At 42.6% G+C, this 25,290-nt stretch overlaps 1 protein-coding gene across 7 annotated transcripts; it reads right to left on the bottom strand.

Moving 5' to 3' along the window:
- Positions 1–2,807: 2,807 nt before the first annotated feature.
- prkx (protein kinase X-linked) lies at positions 2,808–24,509 on the bottom strand. 7 transcript variants are annotated; one of them, XR_016488393.1, is made up of 10 exons: positions 23,294–24,451; positions 19,739–19,907; positions 17,925–18,188; positions 15,812–15,931; positions 15,186–15,239; positions 9,810–9,905; positions 6,722–6,779; positions 5,486–5,661; positions 5,086–5,163; positions 2,808–4,884 (listed from the first exon to the last, which is right to left on the bottom strand). XR_016488393.1 is itself a non-coding variant. In XM_021571408.3 (8 exons), exons 1-8 carry the CDS (start codon positions 24,414–24,416, stop codon positions 4,759–4,761), a joined length of 915 nt encoding a protein of 304 aa, XP_021427083.1. In that variant the 5' UTR covers positions 24,417–24,501; the 3' UTR covers positions 2,808–4,758. The 7 variants fall into 7 exon arrangements, 2 of the variants coding, with proteins under 2 accessions (XP_021427083.1, XP_021427082.3); XR_016488395.1 differs by lacking the exon at positions 5,486–5,661 and having other exon boundaries at positions 24,413–24,509; XR_016488391.1 differs by lacking the exon at positions 15,186–15,239 and having other exon boundaries at positions 24,413–24,494.
- Positions 24,510–25,290: the final 781 nt, after the last annotated feature.

Here is a 25,290-nt window from a genome sequence, read left to right as displayed (position 1 = left end):
GATTAAACAGCATGGTCATTACACAGGTGCACCTTGTGCTGTGTACAATAAAAGGTCACTCTAAAATGTGTAGTTTTGTCACACAACACAATGCCACAGGTGTCTGAAGTTGAGGGAGCGTGCAATTGGCATGCTGACTGCAGGAATGTCCACCAGAGCGGTTGCCAGAGAATTTAATGCTCATTTCTCTACCATAAGCCGATTCCAACGTCGTTTTAGAGAATTTGTCAGTACGTCCAACCGGCCTCAAAACCGCAGACCACGTGTATGGTGTCGTGTGGGAGAGCTTTGCAGATGTCAACATTGTCAACAGAGTGCCCCATGGTGGCGGTGGGGTTATGGTGTGGGCAGGCATAAGACAGGGCAGGCATAAGACAATGAACACAACTGTATTTTATCGATGGCAATTTAAAACCACAGAGATAACGTGACGAGATCCTGAGGCCCATTGTCGTGCCATTCATCCACCATCATCACCTCATGTTTCAGCATTATACTGCACGGCCCCATGTCGCAGGGATCTGTACACAATTCCTGGAAGTGAAAATGTCCCAGCCTGCATACTCACCAGACGTGTCACCCACTGAGCACGTTTGGGTTGCTCTGGATCAACGCGTACGACAGCGTGTTCCAGTTCCTGCCCATATCCAGCAACTTTGCACAGCCTGATCAACTCTATGCAAAGGAGATGCGTCGCGCTGCATGAGGCAAATGGTAGTCACACCAGATACTGACTGGTTTTCTGATCCACGCCCCTACTTTTGTTTTAAAGGTATCTGTGACCAACAGCAGCATATTTGTATGCCCAGTCATGTGAAATCCATAGATTAGGGCCTAATGAATTTATTTCAATTGACTGATATGAACTGTAACTCATGAAAATCTTAGAAATTGTTGCATGTTGAATTTATATATTTGTTCAGTTTAAAAAAAAAGTTTTATCCACCAACCTCTGAATAGTGATACTACCTGAGTGGTGAATCCTTGTAGGGAACATATGTCATGTAATTCAAATTCAGACCATTAACCGCTCGGCTATTGGCACAGACATACGCTACCTCTCAAATTAAAGTGGTTCCTGCTCCGTGCTCCCATTAAAAGACCCCTGTAATTAAGGTAATTTGCTAGCTCAATCCTCCGTCTCAGGTATTCTTTCACAACTGGCTGGACTCTGCATTCATCCACCAATAGGAGACCTAGCAGCCACCCTACCACTGCCAGGCTAAGTCATAGTGAGTGCACCGCCTATAGGTTGCGATCACCAGAGACACAAGACCTAGTCTTCTTGATGCGTTCATTCAGTGGTTAACTCAAGTATAGCGTTGAGGAGGGTACATGTACTTGCAATGCTAAACTGATGACAGGTGCCGTTGACAATCTGACATAACAACAATGTTTAAAGTGTCGTCAGGAAGGACCTCTGCTTGTCATTAAGGGGTGGGTGGGGGATGCTCGAGGAGACTCTAGTCTTTTACTTGGTGGTCAGGCGTCCAGGCGGGGCTCCTGTTTACGACCGCCCGGAGGTGAGAGGTTAACGCTAAAGTGTGTTGTTAGGGCTCTAGCATTGTATCAATGACAGAGCAGAGGTACCTCACAGCACTTCTTGTCCTAAGGCTTGAATTAGAATTTTCGGAATGTCATCGTTTTTATAAGGGTTTAATTCAATTAACTTGTTCTCAATCATTCGTAATGAGGAATGATTCAGAGTTCATTTCCTTCAATGCCTTATGGGTGTCTATGGTAAGACTGTGATATGGTTGAATCGCTGTGGTTGACTGGATCCCCTCTCCCCAGTCAAACATGAGTCACCGTTAGCATCTGCTGAACACAGAAACATAAATGGTAAACACAGATGTACAAACACCTTCACATCCACGTCCATTAAAGAAAATAACAGGACATGAGCTGCACTGTGCAGCGGGTAGAAGATGTGATATTCACTGAGGAACACACATTTTCCTGGGATGTCAGGGAAAGTATGTCAGTCTCTCAACTGGCACCCTATTCTCTATATAGTTCACTACTCCTGACCCAAGCCCTATGGGCCCTGATGAAAAGTAGTCTCAGTGGAGTCTCTCTGATCATAAGGGATACATTAGTCGGTTATTACCGAGGCTGCTCCACTCTGCTATGCGTCTCTGGAGCAGCCTTGGATGTCAAGCAACACAAGGTCCAGACAACACGAGTCACTTTCCACTGTTAACACTAATTACTTTCTTGAAATTATACCTTTTAGATTCATTTGGATGAATGAGAGCCTTTAAGAGAGGGGATAATGAAGCTCCTAAATCGATGACTGCTGTACGGTTTAAAGTGTTCATGCACACACACAACTCAAATACAATGTTGTGTAGATACAGACTAGGCCGGTGAACTTGTAGACAAATTACCAGCCGACTGAAACACTCCGAAAGCAAATTTGTCTGATGACTTGAAATAGTGGTAGCTAATACTTCTAAGGCCAGCTAAGAGCTATTGAATCATAGAGAAGATTAAAGGTTAATGATACTCTTAATAGCGTTTGGCCAACCAGACAACCGTCAGTCACATCACCTACAGTATATACAAAACCATTGTGGAAATAGATAATCACATCCTATTCTGAATTACAAATCTAACCCTGGCTCCTACCACCACAAGTACTCTGATACATCTGAAACGATTACATCTGAAACAATTACATAGATGTAAGCAATATGGAGACAATTCTACCTAGCCTATCAGAAAGCGAACTATTGCAATTGCTATTAATACATTACAATATATTACAACCACACTTCGGAGAGGAAAGAGAATCGGTTCGGTTGTTGAGTCAATGGATAGGAGGTGTTTTTAATCCTGGTTGTGTGGATCTTTTAAACAGTATCTCAAGAAGTTAAATACAGTACTGCAACATTAACAATATGAAAAGGCCATACAAAGTTTGTAAGGTAGGCTGTTAAATAATAATTTAAAAAAATCTATACACTTTGACAAAAGGCATTGGTAAAATGGTATTGGGTATAAAATATAATTTGCTTGTATTGACCTAAAAGTACAGTATTTCTTCTTTCATATTCATTTTCTTTTTGCTAATACATAAACATCTTAAAAAAAAGGCAAAAGGCTGAGGATTGTAAAGCAAATTCCCTAAGATACACAACAAAAAGATGCAAAGAAACAATACACGCATTGACCAAAAGTCCTAATTATTCGGTCCGTTTGGTGTAAACTCACACTGAGTATTGTTTCATAATTGGTTAAGAAAACTACATAAAACATTATATACAAGCAATCAAATTGTTCAATTCAAATAATTTAAGTTTACTAAAAAGGGACACAAATGACTTAAGTGTTACTAAGTAAGTGTGAGAGACAGTTTGTGATTGTACTATGATGCATCCTAGTCATGACGTGCTTTCTACTGGCCAGTGATATGATTGGTGGAGAGAAGACAAAAGTTTATTGGCTGCCTGAAGCCAACTTCCTGCTTGGCTATACATGAAACCAGCAGGAGATCTGTATTCTACAGTTCTTTATAGTACGTGACAGAGACCTAGAGAAAGATAGACATACCAGTCAATATACAGGGACATTTCTTGTTATTGAGTGAACAGCAAAATAGGACAAAGTGGATGGAAGAAAAAGATGGGAGAAAACCCAATTCCACATATAGCAGCTAGCTACACTTCTTCCACACAACAATTATTCCACGTATATCATTATTAACAGTCAACGTTTTCAACGGCACAAGTATAAACAGTGTGTGTGATATAAATAAAGTTGGAAAAAGTACCACTCGCTTGTCAGGAGAAAAGAAGAAGACATACAGTATGTCACATCCAAAGGCACCTTTTACAAGTGCTTTCTGGTCTGGCCTTGATGCACACATGCACAGAAGTCTGGCCGATAGATAGCCAAGTACTTACAGCTCAAAATGACAAGTTTAACAGCCTATTTGACTAGCGGCCAGTCAATAAAATGATATTACAAAGCTTGCTTGGCATGATATTGTAGTATGTTCCTGTACAAGTTTGCTACTTTCTCATTGACAAATATCCAGTACAATCTACTAAGTAAGGATGTAGTAACCACACATGTAAATTCCATTTACTGTACAGCTCAATACTGAGTCTACTGTATGCGTGATCATTTTTGGATCATAAGCTTTGCTCGGTTGGTTGAGTCCCACAAGTTCCAACAAAGAAAACTGGAACCTTCTTGGCCCAACAAAATATAAAAATTCCTGATTATTGCATTTTAAACATATTCATTTCAGTAACAATGTCCTTTGGTTCAAAGAGGACCATCATTTTATTGTTGCATAACAGGAGAAGGCTCAGAGAAACAAAGAAACTGAGGACTGAGGATTGAGGTTTTAGTTAAGTGGAAAATAACTTTTTCAAACAAAAATAAATTAATGATAGATAAATAGTGTGGTGATATGATGACGCTTTTAGTTATTTTTAGGTAAATTCTCTCCTGCTCTTCCACCCTATGTGGACCACTTCAATGTCTTCAAGCAAGATAAAGTTCTGGGACTTGGAAGCTTAGAAGTTCTCTTGCTGACCATACAATGGTGATATCTCAGATGATTTACCAGTCCTTCTGTTATTCAGCAAGATCCAGAAGTCTTTCTATATATATTTTTTTCAACATCTAGAAGTTTGACTCACCTTTTCCAAGATCTAAACGTTCTCGAGTCTTTCTCTACAAGACCTATATGTTCTCGAAGTATTTCTGTCGTTACTTCCGCCTTTTAAATTTATTTTTTATTTTTTAGAAGTTCTTGAAGATTTCTAAATCCTTTGCTGGCACAGGTGCATCTTTCTTCCACTCTTCCTCGGGGTAGGCATCAAAGTTAGACGTGTCACCTTCGTGGGACACCTTGGGAACTATGGGTGGCTGAGGGAACAAAAATAATGTGACGATGAATACATCAAAAAGAGCTAAAAAAAAGCAGGTGTTTAAAAAAAAGTATATCAACTCTAAAATGGTGAGTTTAATGAAAACAGTATATGCTGAAAATAAAGTGTACGTGTTTTACGAGTGTTCCCATTGATGTGTCTGGATGATTGTGGGTGTAATATCGCCAACGTGACAGACCTTCAGTTTTCTCAGAGGTACACCATCCCAGTCTATAGACTTGAACCATCTGTGCTTTTTCACATCGTCTGCTCCGTTCTGCAAGAGAAGACACTGTGCATCAGAGCCTTCTGTGGGCGGTCTATTCGACACAATCTGGAATCAGGATAAATAAAGTATTTCTCTCGTCCGGAATAAACAGTTTGAAATAAGAATAATTAGAGCAAAACACTTCGTTCCTTCTAAACACTTTGTGGTGTCTGTGGTGATTCACCCGGTATACTGGGAGTGTGTGGCTAGACCACTCCATGAGTCAGCTAGCTAGTCAGCTAACTAGCACATTTTCCCCAGAAAACCCTTTGAGGCACAAGTCAATAACAGACTGTGTGCTGAATTATGTTTATTTAATCATTGTGCTTACCAACAGTTGTTTTATTGAAAAGAGCCTTCATATACTCCCCCATTGACTCTCATGCCTTTGAACGGTGTAATTCAAAACACTCAGACATCATCCTTCGATTGAACGTCAGTGCCAGACACATGCACGATTCCAATGAATGAATCATAAAATGGCGGTGGACTACAGGGACTAGAAGTCTGAAACAGATAAATACAAGTTGTTGTTTTTTTCTTTCACGCCTTAGGTTCTTTCCATCTTAGGTGGATGAGTACGAACCAGGCCTGCAGTGTTCCTGAGGCACACACACACACATACTGCACACAACGGTGGCAAGCAATCAAGGAACAATCAGTTCGCCATGAGAGTTAAAGATGTGCATGGCGTCTACTTTGGACCGCTCAGTGTCTCGTAGTATGGGCAGCATTGTGCAGTTCAAGAAATAAAATCCCTCCTGTTATGACGGGAGAGCCAATTCATCACAGTGGTGTAAAAATACATTATTTCACACAAGAGGAATTACAGATCACGCCACTGAGTGACACAGCGTCCCAAATGGAACCCTATTCCCGACATAGTGCACTACTTTCAACCAGAGCCCTATGGGCCCTGTTCAAAGGCAGTGCACTATAAAAGGAAATATGGCGTTACCAAGAGGCCGTGTTCATTGCGGAGGGAGTCTCCATTTCTCACTGTGCAAACACAGCTTCTCTGTTGCCTCCTATACATTTCCTGTGCAGATGGCTTGTGCATACTGGCTTCACTCCTACTACTACAGTGGACATCCTGGCTACCAGCAAGATGTAATTAATATTTGCATAGAATGCACAGTCATGCTGAAATGGCAGGACTAAGTAATGAACCGACACCCCATGTGATTAACTACTAAACTGACTTACTGACAGTGCATAGGAAGGGGAAATGCGTTTTTCTGTGATCCACCCTAAACCCCTGCCACCCCCTCCCACCCCTATAACGGTGCAAACTACCTCTACAACAACTTCCTCTATGTATCCAGCTAATTGGAACCAAATGCAGACATTCAGTCACTTCCTAGACCTTTTCCTTTTCCGTCTCAGTGTTGAGAGGGTGACGTCAAACTGCAGAATTCTCACTCCACAACCTGCCGAGTGAACAAAACACTTGAAATTCTGTTTAAGTAGTACTGTGTATCTGTTCTCACGTAACGTTTTAGTATAGCTTGGGATAATAAACCTTTCTGAAATCAAATCCCAATAGTGATTTGATCTTGAAACTCACCTTCATATTGCCTAACCTCCTGGCTCGGTCAATGACGAGGAACTTCTTGATGAGATCTCTGGAAAACAATAGAAAGACAGTCAGGTAGAGAGTTACAATGACTTCACACTAACAATCTATCTCCAGACAGCAGTGTGTGTGTGTGTGTGTGTGTGTGTGTGTGTGTGTGTGTGTGTGTGTGTGTGTGTGTGTGTGTTCAGACAGCAGATCTACTGCATGTCTGCAGTTTCAGTCAGAAGCCAAGAAGTCCATTTCCATCCAAAAGCTGACAACAAGATGGATGAGCTTGGCCATTGGAACAACAGATAACCTGACGGACTCATAAAGGTGCCATGGGGTAACAGAGCGGTCCATCCTGTGTGTGTGTGTGTGTGTGTGTGTGTGTGTGTGTGTGTGTGTGTGTGTGTGTGTGTGTGTGTGTGTGTGTGTGTGTGTATATATATATATATATATATATATAAGTTGCATCCAAACAGAAACATCTCTCTCGCTCTTGCTCTTTCCCTCCCTCTCTTTTAATTGAGGGAAAGTGACAGGTTTTAAAGTGAAACTTTTCACAACTATGAAGATGCTGGAGTAGGCATACTTTAGGGATGAATTTGTCTTTAAAATGTCAGTGTAAGTTTTCCGATGATATGCGGCCGGCGCCGACAGAGTGAGCTTTCAATAAAGCTGACGTATATAGTACAACCAACGAGACGCCAGCACAGACGTAAATATACTAGCCGAATATTGACAGTCGGCATTTTAGTGTCTTAAACCCAAACAACAACTTCACAATCCGACAGCCTCCGCTCTCATTCAGTGCCCTCTTTTACAGTTCCTAGGGCAAGGACTGAATTGGGGAAACAATCCCGACTCCTATAATACTCCTTGGTCCTGGAACAAACTACAAAAGACTTTAATCAGAGTTTAAAGCTCTGATTAAAAGAAAATGTCACTCTGACCATTGTAATTGTATGTACCCACTGGCTACTTCCTGCTGACCTCTCGCTAGGTCTCCCTCACAAAAGACATTTCTAACATCAACAGTTTTTTTCCTGGTTAAATAGAAATATGGTCATGTAGCCTGCCTTATTGAGGGGTTGAGGGGGAAATACAGCTTTCCTTAACCCCAATTGACTGCCCAATTTGAGACAATTCTATCTTATGCAATCGACAAACAATGTCACTGTACATTTCTATGGAAATATACCACACAGCATGGCTTTTTTTCTGGATCAAAATGGGGCTTAGGCGGTGGGAGTGGCAGGAGCGTGGCAGTGGGCGTGGCCAATGGTGGCCAATTCAACATTTTTGTTGAATTCTACATATTTTGCCTTATGGCGGAGATCCTTTGTTTTGTTGCAGTTTTAAAGCACATTTCCTGCAAATCTACACATTTTGCCATGACTTATGCTATCTGAGTGACTCTAAAATTATAACAAAATCAAATGGGGGCCCCATGCCATGAAAAAAATACTCCTGAATGCATTGTTTTTTAGATTTTTAGATTTTCCCCTGACTCGCTCGTTTTTATTTTGTTGATTGTTAGTCGACAGTTCTCTTATTTAAAAATACATAGGCCTATTATCTTTTCTTCATAGTTTATATCTGGTTTTAGTCGTTTAAGTTTACACTGAAAACACTTTGCATCTTTCTTTCTTTCTGTTTGGATTAAGGCGGCCTGAAACCCCCCCCCCCCCCAATACTTTTTTATGCAGAAAGCCCTGCACAGTGACGTTACTAAATACATTATATTTAGAATGGCATATTTGAATGGCATATAAAACTTTACAATAAGCTGGCCTTACACCTGTTCAGTAATACTGTAACACGTCTCATCTTCTCGGCGATAGAAAAGAGTTACTGCAATGGACAGACAAACACAGCCAGAGCCAGAGACAGGCAACTCTGATGGATGGATGGGAGTGGGTCAAAGTGACAGTGATATAGCTGGAGGGAATATTTTAAAAAGTCTGGTGGCCAAAAGATAGACGGCTTAAGTGTTTGGGGGCTCTATTGTTAGTGTGTTATGTAGCAGCGGGACTGTGTGTGTGTGTGTGCGTTAGGTAAAACTGTGTGTGTGTGGCCTCTCCCAGGTATCCGGTTGGGCCAGTGTGTCAGGGCTGATTGAGTGCGTCCCAGGCCCTCTCCTCCTAAAGCCGGTAATCTCCTCACATTACTCCAACCCCCAGCTGTTCTGAGGAGCAGTGTGACGGTTCTGATGGGTTTAAAAGGACGAGTTCCAACTCAGCAGGGTGTGTCATTAGTGAGGGCCCGCACCCCACATTAGGCGTAGCTAGCTCTTCATCTTCTGCATGGGAGGCAGATTGACCCGGTCGTTTGGGAGGATGGTTGCGCTGTGTGACGCAGCCGTTAGCGCGCACACACACACGTAGATCCATTGTCTGCGTGCGCGGGCAGGCACACACACGGTCTCACACACACACACACGGTCTCACACACGGTCTCACACACACGGTCTCACACACACACACACACACACGGTCTCACACACACACACACACACGGTCTCACACACACACACACGGTCTCACACACGGTCTCACACACACACACACGGTCTCACACACACACACACGGTCTCTCACACACACGGTCTCTCACACACACGGTCTCTCACACACACACACACACACACGGGATAGGTTAAATATATATATTTAGTACATTCCCAGATGCACATACACAACTAAAGGTATTCACAATGCACCCCTGACAAATTCCAATTGTCAGGTCCTAATCATAAGTATTGGCAATAATGCATTTCCAAAACACACGGTTTGTTATGGGTAGAGAGTGTGTGGTGGTGCATGCGGTTGTTTCCAATTAGTCTGGAGAAAGACTTCTCTCAGGAACATTTTGTTTCCTGCTTGCCAAGACCGAAATCTAAAAATCTGATTGAAATGTGATGTGAAAAACAACTTCCATAAATTCTCCTCTCAAGTTGAAATGATATAAGACGGCTTATCGTACATTATGTATCATAATGGAATACATTTGTGCCGAGGTAGCGGTAGACTTTGGGTACTTTCCCTCCATGATTTCACCCACAATCCCCTGTGCTTGGGTGTGTACGACTTACTTTACATAGAAATCCAGATGCCGCGGGAATTCCAGCTTTCCGGCGAGGATCTTCTGATAAATACCAAAAGGATTGTCGTCAAAAAACGGTGGGTACCTGGAGGGAAAAATGAAAGAACATGTCAGAAAACAGTCATCGCTCCTCAACCGTCAAAATGTTTGCTCCTATTGGCAAACACACACACAACAAAAAAATTATGAAATCACCGTGTAAAAATAAGGTTTCCATCCAACAGATTTTTGCGAGTCAAGTACGTCAGATTAAAATGTCACGACAGGCTTGATGGAAACAGCAAACTTGTCGGTAAACTTTCTAAATGTCCGCCAAGCAGAATACGCTATACAAGATGTGTCTGTAAAATTGATTGAGCGAGAAATGGCAGTGGAAATGCTTTTATGGCGCAAATATTGACAACCATTATACTGAAGTAAACTTAAGTGTCACACGGTGATATTTGGTGTGGACCTGTGTGGCTCAGTTGGTAGAGCAGGGTTGTGGGTTCGATTCCCACAGAGGTCCAGTATGAAAATGTATGCACTCACTACTGTAAGTCGCTCTGGATCGTCGGCTAAAGAGCGTCTGCTAAATTATGTAAAATGCTGAAATGTCCTCCCACTACGGCATCTCTTTTTTTTGTCCATTACAATCTCATAATTATGTTGCCTACCCGCACTCTGTGAGTAGTTGACTAGAGCCCAGCTGTCAAGACCAGAGTGGGCACATTTGCTATACAAAGCATAACATTTGTTTGTGACAAAAACCATCAGTAGAGTTAAAAATGAGATGACCCTACAGTTTAAATAACTCATCTGGTGACCGGTGTGTGCCGTTTGACCCTGTGTGTGTGTGTGTGTGTGTGTGTGTCTGCGCACATGTATGAACACACTCGCCTACGTGTCTCTGTGCAGTACAGAGCCGTAGCTCCTCAGACCAATCAGCTGCATTCTGGTGACTCTTGATGGTTTAATGGTGAATGCTTCCCCAGCACTGCTCCAGCCTGGACAAGCCATTAACCGTGCAGGCCGCGTTACATAATGGGCCAGGCCAGCCGAGCTAAATGCATTACACATGCAGCAGACAGACGGATAATCACACCAGTTTGTCACAGGGGCTGCCGAGCTGAGCCTGTCAAAATGGAATCGGAAACCTCCTCCAGTGGAATGGAGGCCTGGAGGCTGTTAGATGTGTAACACAAAACAAACGTAACGCAGGTCAACTAATGTTGATTACCTATCGTTACCAGTGAGATTCCAGTAACCAATCACATTATACAATATTGCTATATGTTTAAGTTGACAGCTATTACAAATCAGCTGCCAGAAGCTGCATGACCAGCAGTTTATTTTGAGCCAATCAGAACTCAATATTCTCTTAGTCCCTCTCCTAACCTCACGCTCTACACCAGTTGGCGCCAACATGCATAAAAAAATGATTAAAAAAAAAGAGCTAGAACGGAATGTGAAGAGCTACCGCCATTCCATGGAAGATAAACTAAACTCAAATTGTTGAGAAGTTGTATGAAACTGAACTAAAAAGAGAGAACTGGATATTAACACTCAACTTATTTATACAAATGAGCTGTGAAGGGATTGAGGGAAAGATTGACGCCAGGATTTGGTCAGGTTTTTTTTTGTGACTATGGATTCATTTTTCACCAAGGATGGCGAGCCGCCCGAACCCAGGACATCAATAAGAAGATTTGCATGCGAAGATTTCATTTTCCTTGGAGAACACCGAATTTGCACTGCCAACTATGGTGTGGTAGGATTTTTCTTGCAAGAAATCATTGCATCATACATTGCAGTGGGATTGTTATAAGCACATGCTACACTTAAAAACGCCTTACGGTGTTTATTGATAGGCACAGTCACGCACATTTGATCCCATGTCATAGTGGTTTATAAGTCCGTATTTGTCAATTGGGTTGTGTTTTTCTGTGGATTCATGTTTACTGTTTTTCCATTGAACAATGAAATCTGAGTGACCCTCAGATTAAGATAAGAGTTGGGTGGGCCCTAGTAAACTATAGGCAGGATGTACGGCCGATATCTAAGTCTGTTGTGCTATTGATGCATTTCATTCATATTGATCTCATCGTACAAATTTCACAGATCAATATTTACTCAAGGTGATTCATTCTTTTGAAACTCTTTTTATTTATACAAGCCGGCATTCTTTTCCTAAATTATTCAAGTTGTGTGGTTTTCATTTCTCCGTACTGCTCCAGTAGCGAACCTGGTCCAATAGAGTTTAAGCTTAAACATACGGTAGCCCATAGTGTTAAGCAATTGTTACATAAAAAGCCTGAGAGAATTGTGTCATAGATTCATTGAAGTAAGATGGTCAGACGAAAGCCAGATAAGACACATTGCCAACGATCAAAGGTTGAACTGCATCATGTGACCACGGCAAGCATCAGTCAAAACCTGTCAATAAACTGAAATGACTAATACGAACAGGATAAGGAAGGGATAAATAATGCCCGGTAATGATTTTTTTGGTCATGACCTGAGATCCGAATAAAGTCCTTCGGAGAAGCTTGTTGCCAAGGGGAATGTGATGTCTTAAGCAGGGACAGGTCTCTACAGTGAATGTCAGAGCAGAAGGGAGGGGGGAGGAAGAGTCTGGGCGTTGGTAGAATACGAACGGAGCCAAAGGATGAATCAACAGAGAGCTGCTGTTCTAATGGCTCCTCCTCTTACTGGATGGTAGAGAGAGAGGGAGGGAGGCCAAGTGCAGACTACCCCCCCCCTCCCCCCCACAGGCTACCACCCCGCTCCCCCAGGTACCCCCGCCAGCCTGCCGGTAGATTAGTCTAGGTCCCCGGTGATGGACAGTGAGCGCCTAGAGACTCGGCTCCTCTTATGCAACAGTAACCTACGGTTTACGTAACACCTGAGGTGTCGCCAAGATTCCACAGGGAGGAGGATGGGGAGAGGAGCGGATGGAGGATACGGTGAAAACAGGATAAATCAAAACAGGGAACTACTAACATGTTTAGCAGTAGGAGTTAGGATCGTCTGTATGTAGGAGTAGGCCTCTGTGTTATTTAGTAGGAGTTAGGATAGTCCGTATGTAGGAGTAGGCCTAGGTGTTCAGGAGTAGATTTAAAACTAGCACAGCTACAGCAAGAATCGACAAGAAGACTCTCAAGAATATCCATCTTCCATATATTGTAGAAAAACAGTTAGGATTATAAGTCGAGAAATTAAAACGGTTTCCGGTTCACATGGAACTGGAATAGGCTACATTGACCAGATAAGATGTTGTGATGTGAGTGTGAGGGAGGACCACACACAAAGACAGGGAGGTTTCCATTGAGGAGGGCAGGCTCCCCCTCCAGGCAGGATTAGATACAGGATGATACAAGCCTACTGGCCTGTCTATGTGTGTCGGTGTGTGTGTGGGTGTGTGTGTAAGATACAAGCGGGCTGGACTGAGTGTGTGTGTGGAGTTAAGTGCACAGGTGACCTCGTCATGACTATTCCCAGAAGTCAGGACCCTGGGGCAGATGGATGTCTGAGTGCGTAAACCTACCACACCACGTAACTTTCAGAAGCCCCCCTCTACATTCTTCCACTACGGAAGCTACAGGACCTTTGACAAAACGGTTACGCGGCAGTCAACCTTTAGGGCGCGTTGTTCTGAAGGGAGCTTTTGTCTCCTGGAGCGCCGAGTGTGTGTGCACACTTCAAAAGGCCAGTGTGACAAATGCTATGGAGAAGGTCACATTTTTCTTCACTAGAAGCCAAGGCCACTGAATTCTCCACGGGTACATGAAAAGACTAGGGTGAGGTGAAGAGGCACGTACAGAACGACCTCTGATTCACTGACAACTTCCCTACCACTTGTCGAGTCGCAGGTTTCTATATTCATATAGATTTAATCAATATGTAAAATACAAAAAAAATATTTAATAAAATTAACATTCTAGGCCCATCAACTTTGATTTTATTCAAAAGGCGTAGATATGAAGTCAAATCTCAGATTTAACATTTTGACCCACTCTGGGGACAAGGGCTATGCTACATTTCCATAGCAAAACAAACAACACACACCCAAACCCATCCTGTGTACTGTACCGAGGTCATAATAACTAGTGCCCTCTAGGGGCGCCTAATTCACATGATAGGGAGTGGTTCCCATCCTTTTTTCGGTTACTGTACCACCAACTGAATTTTGCTCGGCTGGAGTACCCCTGATTTACCCCCTCATGTCCATTTTACCAGTAGGCCTATGGTCTCCTGAGTCTTCTCAAGTACCCCCTGTGGATAGGCAAAGTACCCTCAGGGGTCCTAGTACCCCTTGGTGGGAACCTCTGTGATAGTGTTATGTTCAGTATGCTATCAGAGCCCTCCTCGCTTGCTTCCATGGATTGTATGAGCCAACGCATTATCTATGTAATATTATAAACCGGGTGGTTCGAGCCCTGAATGCTGATTGGCTGACAGCCATGGTATATCAGAAGCGTATACCACAGGTATGACAAAACATAACATTTTTACTGCTTTAATTACGTTCGTAACCAGTTTATAAATAGCAATAAGGCACCTCAGGGGTTTGTGATATATGGCCAATATACCATGGCTACGGGCTGTATCCAGGCACTCCGCGTTGCGTCGTGTGTAAGAACAGCCCTTATATACCACACCCCTCGTGCCTTATTGCTTAATAATATGGCACTTGGCAGACACTTATCAACTCACAGTTCAGTGAGTGCATACATAGGCTACATATACTAGGCTAAATATGTAGGGCCTAGGCTATGTGACGCCTGCAGAAATGCATGTGGATTATAAGCAAAAAGCAAGCGCTTAACTCATGTGTAGGCTGGGCTATATAGAACAAATCATTTAACTTGGTGCACTCGTCTTAAAGAGGAGCGGAAGAGCAGCCGGCCACATGAGTGATGCTATATGCTGCTAGCAGACATCCACTCAGTCAGTGAGCCATTTATTCATTCATTCATTCAAGGCCAGTGTACTCTACAGAAGTACTGCTGAATTAGGATTTCTATAGACACCAGGCCGCAGATGTACCATAGCTAAATGGCCCAGCACCACTGCCTCTGTTCCAAATGGCACCCTATTCCCTATGTAGTGCACAACGTTTGACCAGGATTCTGTTCAAAAGTAGTGCACTACTTAGGAAATAGGGTGCCATTTGGAACACACACCAGGCGTCGTTAAGCTATGGTACAACTACGGCCTGTCTATAGAAATCCTATTTCAGCAGTACTTCTGTAGGCCTTGAATTAATGACTGACTGAGTGGGGTTCTCAGACGAGAGAGCACAGCTTAAAGCCACCAGAGTTTGTTATTATGAAACCTTGGTCTCCACAGATCACGCATGTGGAAATGTGTCAGAATAAGTTACCTTTGACCTTTCTTCAATCTGTAACCTTCCTTTCATCCTTAAGACCGTCCACCTCTGTCATCACAGAAACAAAAGGCAGGCTGGTCTTGGAATTAAGCCCACTACAGAATGATGTAACCTCATGAGGTCAACTCTCCGAATAACAGCACACTTGTCTTACCATTGACTCGCCACAGACATTCTGCTGGATACTACCCAATGTTCATAGACAGAGCCAATTGTCCATAGAGGATAGCTACTCTTCATACATACTACTACACTAGAAGGGGGTCAAGTCTATTTCAATTCAGAAAGTAAACTGAAATTCAGATTCCAATATTTTTTATTAAAAATCAATGAGGAGAAATGGAATGTTAGTTTACTTTCTGAATATAAATGAAATTGACCCCAAACCCTGCTACTAACACCCAGTCATCTTGTCCTCTGGTGGACTGGGGCCCCCTGGTGTTGAACCCTGCCATGTCAGGGGACATTACAGTATTCAGTTAAACCCCTGCTACTAACACACATTCATCTTGTCCTTTGGTGGACTGGGGCCCCCTGGTGTTGAACCCTGCCCTGTCAGGGGACATTACAGTATTCAGTTAAACCCATGACATGTCAGAGGACAGGACACTACTACTCACCCAGCCAGCATCTCAAAGATGAGGATCCCCAGGGCCCACCAGTCCACCGCCCGGCCATGACCTTTGCTCTGGATGACCTCTGGGGCCAGGTACTCCGGGGTTCCACACAGAGTCCACGTCCTGGATGGAGAGACACCAAAAGAGACAATAGAGAAACAATATCAGTTTGAACTACTTCAATTCTAGATGTTACGTTACACCAACAGAACACAGGAACATGCGCACACATACAACGCTTATTTTGGCTGTGTGTCCAATCATGTCTGACTGATGATCCTTCTAAGCCTAGGTTTCCCCAAGGGTCACCCTGTACGCAGCACACACACTGCACATTCCAATGAGTTCACCCTAGAAGAGGAGACTTCTGTTACATACAGGGAAAGACAACCCCAGTCTTGTAAAGTAATCACCCTGCCGTTTTATAGTAGTGTCCTGTATCAGCTGTCAGTCGACTGGTCCTTCAGTCAGTAGTAGTGTAGCCTATGTAGCCTGATCTCACAGTACTATCGGAGGGTATTTGGATCCAACAGAGTGACGGAGCTTTAGTTTGCTGGAAGGATTGGTTCTGGTTGTGTTATAGGTAGATCAATGTCTTTGGTTCAATAGTACAGCTGATTAACACTGTATGGAGGACATATACAACCCTGGATCACTATTATCAGGCCAGGGAGAGAATCTAAACTGGGGAGCAGAATAAGACACAACAAATTATCATTTTTATCAGATGTTCTAATGTTCTGAATAAAACATTTATAAAAAAATGGCCCTCTGGAAAATAACTCTTGTTCAGTTGCCGTGGTGATGGTTCATTTGTATGCAAATAGTTACTCTGTTTAAGGGGCAGGCTCAAGGTCCCTGATTTCATTTCCATCTTTATTATACATTTTGAAGTGAACGAGAACGGGACACTTTGGTTGCAATGTGGAAAATGCAGCTTGCATTGTAATTATAGATTTTTTTGTCGCATTGAAACCTTTATCAGATAGGCATACAGTACCTACCTCAGACTCAGAGTACTCTCTGGACAGAGTGCTGCTCTACGACTGGGAAAGTTAGTCTCATAAACCGGTAACCTCTGAGCACATCCTAGAACCTAAAGCGGGTTCATTCTATTGTGCCACTAGGTGGCACTGTGGAAGCATCAACAGTGTGGTGTGATAATGTTTCACCTTCTAAACTGATCACACACACACACACACACACACACACCAGTGGCAAGGCAGCCAGCTCGCTCATTCGTTTGTTCTTCACACTCTCGCCGCATTCGAGGCAATTTCTTTTGCCTTCCATTTCTTTAAGTGGGTCACAAGTTGCACATCAGAGACACATCTACTCTAACGCTGTTTTACTCTCCCGGCCAGAGAAAATGTAATCTTAGTCCATTCTGTTTACATGTCAGTGGGTCAGGTTTGTGTACAGCGAGGCTCCCTGCAAAACACTAGCGCTACTGCAGTATCACTACGCTACTGCACTGCAGATACAAAACTCTTTTAACCTGAGTGCTGCAGCCTTCCAATCCTACTGAGGTTACCGAAGAGGACTAGCTGCTTGTAACGCGAATATAAAAACAAAATAACGGCAATTTCATCTGAGCTCTGCATTTTTTGGGATTCCGTCTTAGAGCGAGGATTCCCCTCCATACATTCTGTGAATATTGTATGGCCGTGTAATATGACAACTCCCGGAAGGATATCTATATCCCTACTGTGCCAATCAGGCAAATGTGTCTGTATGGCTACAATTCCTAAACGTGATATAGTCTTACAATGAGACAGAAAAACAAACAGCATTCACTCCCGCAATTAATATGGCAGTCTAATAATATCCTGGTTATGACTTGTTAGGGGGAATAGTGTCTAACAATTAAGGATGTCCTGGCTGTGCAGTACACCTGCTCCCAGATGGAATGATACCTGTGGGGACGAACAGCTCATACTGGGACGCTGCTCTGCGGCTGACCCTGTGCTGCTTCCAGTCTCTTGGGTATGTGTGTGTGTGTGTGTGTGTGTGTGTGCGCGGTCTCAGGGAGGCTGGAAATATAATAACACAGTCCACAGAGACATTTCCGTTTCGACGGACAACAAAGTTGCACTCTACGGCTTGACATCAATACCTGTCCGAGAGCTTCTTAGCGAAGCCGAAGTCCGTGAGGCGGATGTGTCCCTCGCTGTCCAGCAGTATATTCTCCGGCTTCAGGTCTCGGTAGACGATCTCTTTGGAGTGGAGGTACTCGATGGCACACACGATCTCCGTGGAGTAGAAGAGGCCCGTGGTGTTGCTGAAGCGCCCGCGGCTACGGAGGTAACTGAACAGCTCCCCGCCTGGAACGTAGTCCATCAGCATGTAGAGTAAACGATCGTCGTGGTGGGTCCAGAACCTGGAAGGTATAAACAGGAAATAAACACACGGGTACATTTGAACAAGGTGACTCTATTCAAACACAAATATTTGTCGGGTAACAGTGGTTGGATGTAGAGAGCTAAACTACACGGTAGTCTGGGCAGTGTTTGCTCAGCTTATAGTATGTGGCATGGACCTTGTCAAAACAGTTGTAGAGGACAAGTGGAAAGTGGCCCTGTGTGGCTTAGTCGGTAAGAGCGTGGTGCAATCAACACCAAGGTCGTGGGTTTTCAATACCCCTAATCACATACATATAATAGAAACGTAAACACTCACTGTAGGGGAGGTCACTTTGGAAAAATACTTCTGCTTAATGGCATATGTATTATTTATACACTACCGTTCAAAAGTTTGGGGTCACTTAGAAATGTCCTTGTTTTTGAAAGAAAAGCAAAAATTAATGTGTCCATTAAAATAACATGAAATTGATCAGAAATACAGTGTAGACATGGTTAATGTTTTAACTGACTATTGTAGCTGGAAACGGCAGATTTTTTATGGAATATCTACATAGGCTTACAGAGGCCCATTATCAACAGCAATCACCCCTGGTTTCCAATGGAAAGTTGTTAGCTAATCCAAGTTTATAATTTTAAAAGGCTAATTGATCATTAGAAAACACTTTTTTGCACAACTGAGCAAGAAGACAAGTACATTAGTGTCTAGTTTGAGAAACAGGTGCCTCACAAATCCTCAACTGTCAGCTTCATTAAATAGGACCCGCAAAACACCAGTCTCAACGTCAACAGTGGAATGCTGGCCTTGATGTTTTGCAGGTACTCTTTAATGAAGCTGCCAGTTGAGAACTTGTGAGGCTTCTGTTTCTCAAACTAGACACTAATGTACTTGTCCTCTTGCTCAGTTGTGCACCGGAGCCTCCCACTCCTCTTTCTATTCTGGTTAGAGACTGTTTGCGCTGTTCTGTGAAGGGAGTAGTAATCAGCGTTGTACGAGATCTTCAGTTTCTTGGCAATTTCTCGCGTTGTATAGCCCTCATTTCTCAGAACAAGAATAGAATGATGAGTTTCAGAAGAAAGTTCTTTGTTTCTGTCCATTTTGAGCCTGTTAACAAACCAACAAATGCTGATGCTCCAGATACTCAGTCTAAAGAAGGCCAGTTTTATTGCGTCTTTAATCAGAACAACAGTTTTCAGCTGTGTTAACATAATTGCAAAAGTGTTTTCTAATGGTCAATAAACCTGTTAAAATGATCAACTTTGATTAGCTAACACAACTTGCCATTGGAAAACAGGGGTGATGGTTGCTGATAATGGGCCTCTGTACGCCTATGTAGATATTCCATAAAAATCAGCCATTTCCAGCTACACTAGTCATTTACAACATTAACAATGTCTACTCTGTATTTCTGATCAATTTGATGTTATTTTAAATGGACAAAATATGTGCTTTTCTTTCAAAAACAAGGACATTTCTAAGGGACCCTAAACTTTTGAACGGTAGTGTATATTAAATCCACCTCCAGCAGATCAGTGGCTGATGATGGTGTTGAGGTGATCAGACACTCACAGTCTGATGAGGAAGGGGTGGTTGACTTCGGTCAGGACTTCCTTCTCGTTGTGGACGTGCTGCTCCTGCTTGAGCCGGATCACGTCAGGGATCTTCATAGCCTTTAGAGCGTAGAACGCCCTGCTCTTCTTGTCTTTCACCAGGAACACCCTGCCAAAGGTCCCTGTGCCTGAAGCAAGGAGAGGAACAGTCATTAGACAAGGCGTTAAGTTCTCTGTCACACACACACACACACCCAAATGTCATAGAGCAACATTCAATTCAGATTATTTCTGCAACAAATCAACCACAATTATTTTTTACTCAACACTTATTTTTCTTAATACTGCATTGTTGGTTAAGGGCTTGTAAGTAAGCATTTCACTGTAAGGTTTACACACCTGTTGTATTCGGCACATGTGACAAATACAATTTGATTTGATAATCAAGAATTGATCTGTGGTTATGTCAGATCATGACATCAGAATGCTATATTTGCGATGTTTTTGACATTCAATTATCTCTGACATGTCTTCAACCCGTCCATCAAATAAAGAGGTCGAATCTGGAAGAACTGGCCAAGATTCCTAGAGTTGTCTTCTCACTCTTTCACAAGTCTGAGCTCATTATTTCAGGTCAACAATTCAGATTGTTTCTCTATTCCCATCTCCAGGTCAAGAGGAGTACAAAATAACACCCTATGTCTAGTCATATTTCACTGTGAGTAAGGAGGGAGGGAGTAGACAAACAGAGCAAACAGAGAGATGGACTCACAATCCCCCGATAGAGTCATGGAATGTTGGCTTCTAGCACGTTTGGGCTTACCTCGTACAAGGGGTCTTTGTCCTTCCCTGTTCTCAGTCTCCATGGTAATCTAATAAGAGCAAGCAAGCAAACAAACAAAGCCCAAACCCTTTCTTTGTCTTTTTACTCATCATATTTTTTTAGTTTTACCTTTATTTAAATAAGTCAGTTAAGAACAAATTCTTATTTTCAATGACGGCCTAGGAACAGTGGGTTAACTGCCTGTTCAGGGGTAGAACGACAGATTTGTACCTTGACAGCTCGGGGGTTTGAACTTGCAACCTTCTGGTTACTAGTCCAACACTAACCACTAGGCTACCCTGCCGTCCCAATATATGATAAGACAGAGGTTGGATAACGGTCAGGTTTGACTCGGAGTTCAGCTGCACTCCTATATCTGAAAACATTGCTGGTGTAATATTTTGCCTCAAGGCAGATATGTTCTTGTACACTCAGCACAATCAGATGGATATTCTATGGACGTTTGTCCTCTCCTCATGGGCCTAGTACTACTTATCTAGAGATTCCAAACAAGCAGGCTTTAGACTTGCACTACTAAATGACAAAAAAACAGCAAAAGAGCATATTTTATATTGAGCACCTTGCTCAATATAAATGAGCTAATAATGACATGTGCGTAGTCTTTAGGCAACAGCTCAATCAATATTTTGTTTCTATTCAGAAGGAACCCTTGCCGCAGAAGCCAACTGTCTAGAGAGATTACTACCTGTCTGCACAGTAAAGACATATGGAAATGTCATTTTCCGATCACCGTTTGTTGCTCCCTCAAGTAGCCTAATCTTCCTGTGGAAGCAACTGACATTTTTCTTCCGCTGATTTTGTAGCTCCTGTTGCATTTTTAGATGTGTGCATGTATATACTATTTTCATCAAATTGAGTGATTACCACCAGAAATGTCCCATGATTTTGGACATGTGACACAGGTTTTCCCCTGCAAGTAGGTCACGCCTGGTTTGTCCTTTTCTCTCCAATAGAGCAACGCCTGAGGCAAGGTGATATGCACCAAATACTGCACTGATTACTTGAACGGTGTACTGAATACTGAATAGTGTTTCCAAAAAAATAAAGAAAAACAGCTAGGCTATGTGATAACAAATGGCACAAAATGGATGCTTCTCTCAACACCAACGTGAGGTATGTTTCATGGATACAAACCAGAGATCTAGCTAACTTGGAAAAGAAAGGTAAAATAGCTGACCTATTTTTTTTTCCCCACACCTGAATCGAATCAATTAGTGAGAAACAGTGACACTTATTTTCACAGCTACGGTGTGTTATTTGGCCAGATTCTTGGTTTGTTGGATGCGAGCCTACATGTATTTGAATGGAATACAGAATGTTTCTTGTTCTAAATTTGTGGGAGCAGAAATAGATAGGCCCGTGTTTTTATTTGATTTGAATGGCACTACATATTTGATGGAACAAGGCCAGACGTGGAATAATAAGAGCATAGCTTGTTGATGCTACTCAATGCACTTGGCCAGCGGCCACGTATCTTGATGTAGGCTTAGGACTCACCATTTTTTTTGCCTCAGCACCAGAAAACATTTCATATGCACGAAAGATGGGCAAAATGCCTGTAAGCTTCAAATGTCACGTGAGAGCCAGGTGCCTCATTATTTCAATGACCATTAGACAAAAGCAGTCCTCAAGACATGTAACTGATTTGCCATAAGCAGTAAATCCCTCTCATCATCATCTAACAAAAGGTTTTGCATATTGGATGATTTTATCTTGGGATTTTAAGCTTCATGCTTTCCCTGATCACGTGGGCTTTGAATGAGATGGGAATTCTTTATTAGCCAAGTGTCCTCCTCGTCATGAATCAAATATGAGAGCGCTGTAAAAGACTAAGTGGTTTTCGTGATCAGAAGCCTGTGTTCAGTCTTGAAGTAGTGCATGTTGTTTTAACGTTCTTGGTTTCTGGCATTAGACTCACCACAGAGTGGACTCCACCCATGTGAAAAAAAACCACAGTTCAACAGCTGAGTCTGCTGACACATTACCCATGCAGTGAAAGGACTTACATGCCCAGACAAGAGTGAGCAGAACCAAACATGAACTTTGACATTCACAGGGCACTGCTCACAATAACAACAGGAACATCTGACACCTCACTAATATAGCTAGTTCCTTTTTACAAAAAAAAAGATATACTCATCCTCTCTAAACTCGTGCAAAGGGTTTCAATGTAGCAAAAGTCTGATAAGGAAAGTAAGAGTTTCCTCCATTAAGCTTTCAATTCTCAAGCTGGTTATTCCACGTGTGCAATGAAACGATTAATCCTTCTTGATCCCTGAGATGCACACAGATATTTTCTCTAATGCCATGTCAAGGAAATGTTGACCATCCCAGCAACTGTGCGGGATCATGAATTCCTCAATGATTGGCCACAGAGCGGGCCATAAACCTATGGGTGAGCTTGACTGAAACCGAGAACGTCCTTGTCCACTTCCGGTTGACAGATTAAGTAGCAGAGCGAACAGTCATGACAGCTATCTTCTGACTCAAGAGTTGAATGATGTTTCATGGTCAGCATATCCCCATGTCATATTCCATGAAATGGCTGATCACATAGTCGCCTTGGCTTTCATTGCTTGTGCTGTTCTGCACGAGCCACACATGTACCAGTAGTAGCTTATGCCCTATAGCCTAGTTGATATGCCTGGATAGTGTGAGAAGCCCTGTGATAGACAGGCCAGTTTCACCAGTGTGTGTACTGTAACATACTGTCTTGCTGCCTACACTTACCAACTGTGGAAATGGTGTCCAGGTCATCGAGTGAGTATGTCCTGTTGTTCAATGTTAACGATGCTGCTCCGGCCAACAACATGGGACTGCTCGCGCAGGTCTTGGCACTCTCGCGAATGGAGTTGCTTTCATTAATTATCCCAACCTTTGCCTTTGTTGATGCCATTTTCCGTATGCATCCAAATGTAGCTATGCTAGCAATCACTTTAGCCACTTTACCAAACCGGTTTCGCCGAGGATAGATAGCCAATGACGGCTACAGTAGCCAATTCTCAATATCAGTGTCCGCCTTATTCCCTAATACCAACTACGGTTTTAAATCAAATGTGGCTACTTCCCTTGGACAAGCGAGCATCTTATTTGTCTTGATTGCTGGAAAATAGGTGACGATCATATCCATGCGGAATCGCATGATGTAGCTCGAGCGGTCACTGCTGTCAAATGCAGAAGCTAGCTAGCCATAGCAAACGGAGTAGCTATCAGGCTATAGCTAAACACAAAAGAAAACCATCCCACCCCTCGCGTCTGAATGAATGACCAACGTTAGCTAGCTAATGTCAAACTACAAACTCATACTGCCCGTTTCCGTACGAGCCTCCGCTTGAGTAGTTAGGGGGTCTCGTGTTGTCTCGCTAGCTTAACTTCCGTCTTAGGAAGCTAGTTGGCTAACAAGAAAGACATGAGACATTTAAATAATTTACTTCTCTCCTTCGTTCGCAAGTAGAACCTCACCCAGTTCAACAACACACAGACAGGGCAAGGGAGAAGTGGGGATGCTTTGTGTTGACAAAAAACAGACCAATGACTAAACACCCCATGTGCAAATTAAACCAATGGTATGATTAAAGGGGCGGAGACCCGTTTGAGAGACAGCTGGAAAACAGCCGTAAATGTTCTTTCCACATGTAGTTTGAAGACATGCCACTCAAATGAAACACCGTCTGCTTTCCACTGTGAGATTAGACTGATACAGACAGTAAAGAGTACAAGTACACAGCACTAGCTAAATGTAGTCTAAATCTCAAATTGCAAGGTTTTAGATAGCGAACTAATCTCCACTCTCTCTGTAAACCCTTGACACAGTGAAATGCTCTGAGTAATGGGGTGTGCATTACTTACTCATGGACTGCGGTGGGGATGAGATGCTGAGTGTGGAGTGGAGAGTGACTAGTGGAGTGCCTCACTGCCTTCTCAATTTTCAAAGGAAATGACCAACTCTCAAAATTCCCAAATTAGAACAGCTGTTTCCGGCCCTCAGATGATTTGTCACTTGACACATGATACACTAAGGGGCCAGGCTCAGGTTGGCACACACACACACACACACACACACACACACACACACACACACACACACACACACACACACAGTTATGTATGATACACCTCTACCCACAAGTAATATTGGAGCCATAAGTGTCTGCACCTACTTTCCCCCCACATAATAAATACTACAGTTTACTATAGAATATTACAGTTTAATATATGATCATACAGTTTACTATAGAATACTACAGTTTACTATAGAATACTACAGTTTATAATATACATAAACTGTATAATTATATATAATTATATAGTAAACTATATAATTATATAGTAAACTGTAGTATACCGTAGAATACTATAGTAAATACTACAGTATTATCTGCAAAAATTAACACTGTAGTAAGTATTATAGTAATGTCCGCAAAAACACTACACTTTTTATCTGTAGTAAACACTACACAAATAAATGTGCACATACCTGCCATTCACCTCCCCATATCGTAATTTGTGCCACCCATAAGTGAAAAACCTACAGTACGTGTCAAGTATAGACCATATACAGTATTGTGTTTCCTAAAGTTTATAGAAAAGTGCAGAAGCTCTGAACTATCCATTTAGACCAGAGTTCTACCTACAGCTTATGGAAAATGTGCTCTTTTAGTATTTATCCAGGATGGTTCCTGAAATAGAAAACTATTTTTTGAAAAGGTAATATGTGCTTTTACTTC

This window comes from Oncorhynchus mykiss, chromosome 18, assembly GCF_057628025.1.
Source record: "Oncorhynchus mykiss isolate SJ-2025 chromosome 18, ASM5762802v1, whole genome shotgun sequence".
Taxonomy (NCBI): Eukaryota; Metazoa; Chordata; class Actinopteri; order Salmoniformes; family Salmonidae; genus Oncorhynchus; species Oncorhynchus mykiss.
Note: the sequence above shows the minus strand (reverse complement) of the source record. Positions and strands in the feature narration are given on the sequence as shown.

Excerpts from the sequence above, each read along its gene's own strand:
- prkx (XM_021571407.3), bottom strand. The coding sequence starts at position 23,459 with ATGGCATCAACAAAGGCAAAGGTTGGGATAATTAATGAAAGCAACTCC. Across the intron at positions 18,189-19,738 it reads CACCCCTTCCTCATCAGACT|GTTCTGGACCCACCACGACG; the intron begins GTGAGTGTCTGA and ends TATACCTTCCAG. Across the intron at positions 4,885-5,085 it reads TACCTCTGAGAAAACTGAAG|CCACCCATAGTTCCCAAGGT; the intron begins GTCTGTCACGTT and ends TTGTTCCCTCAG.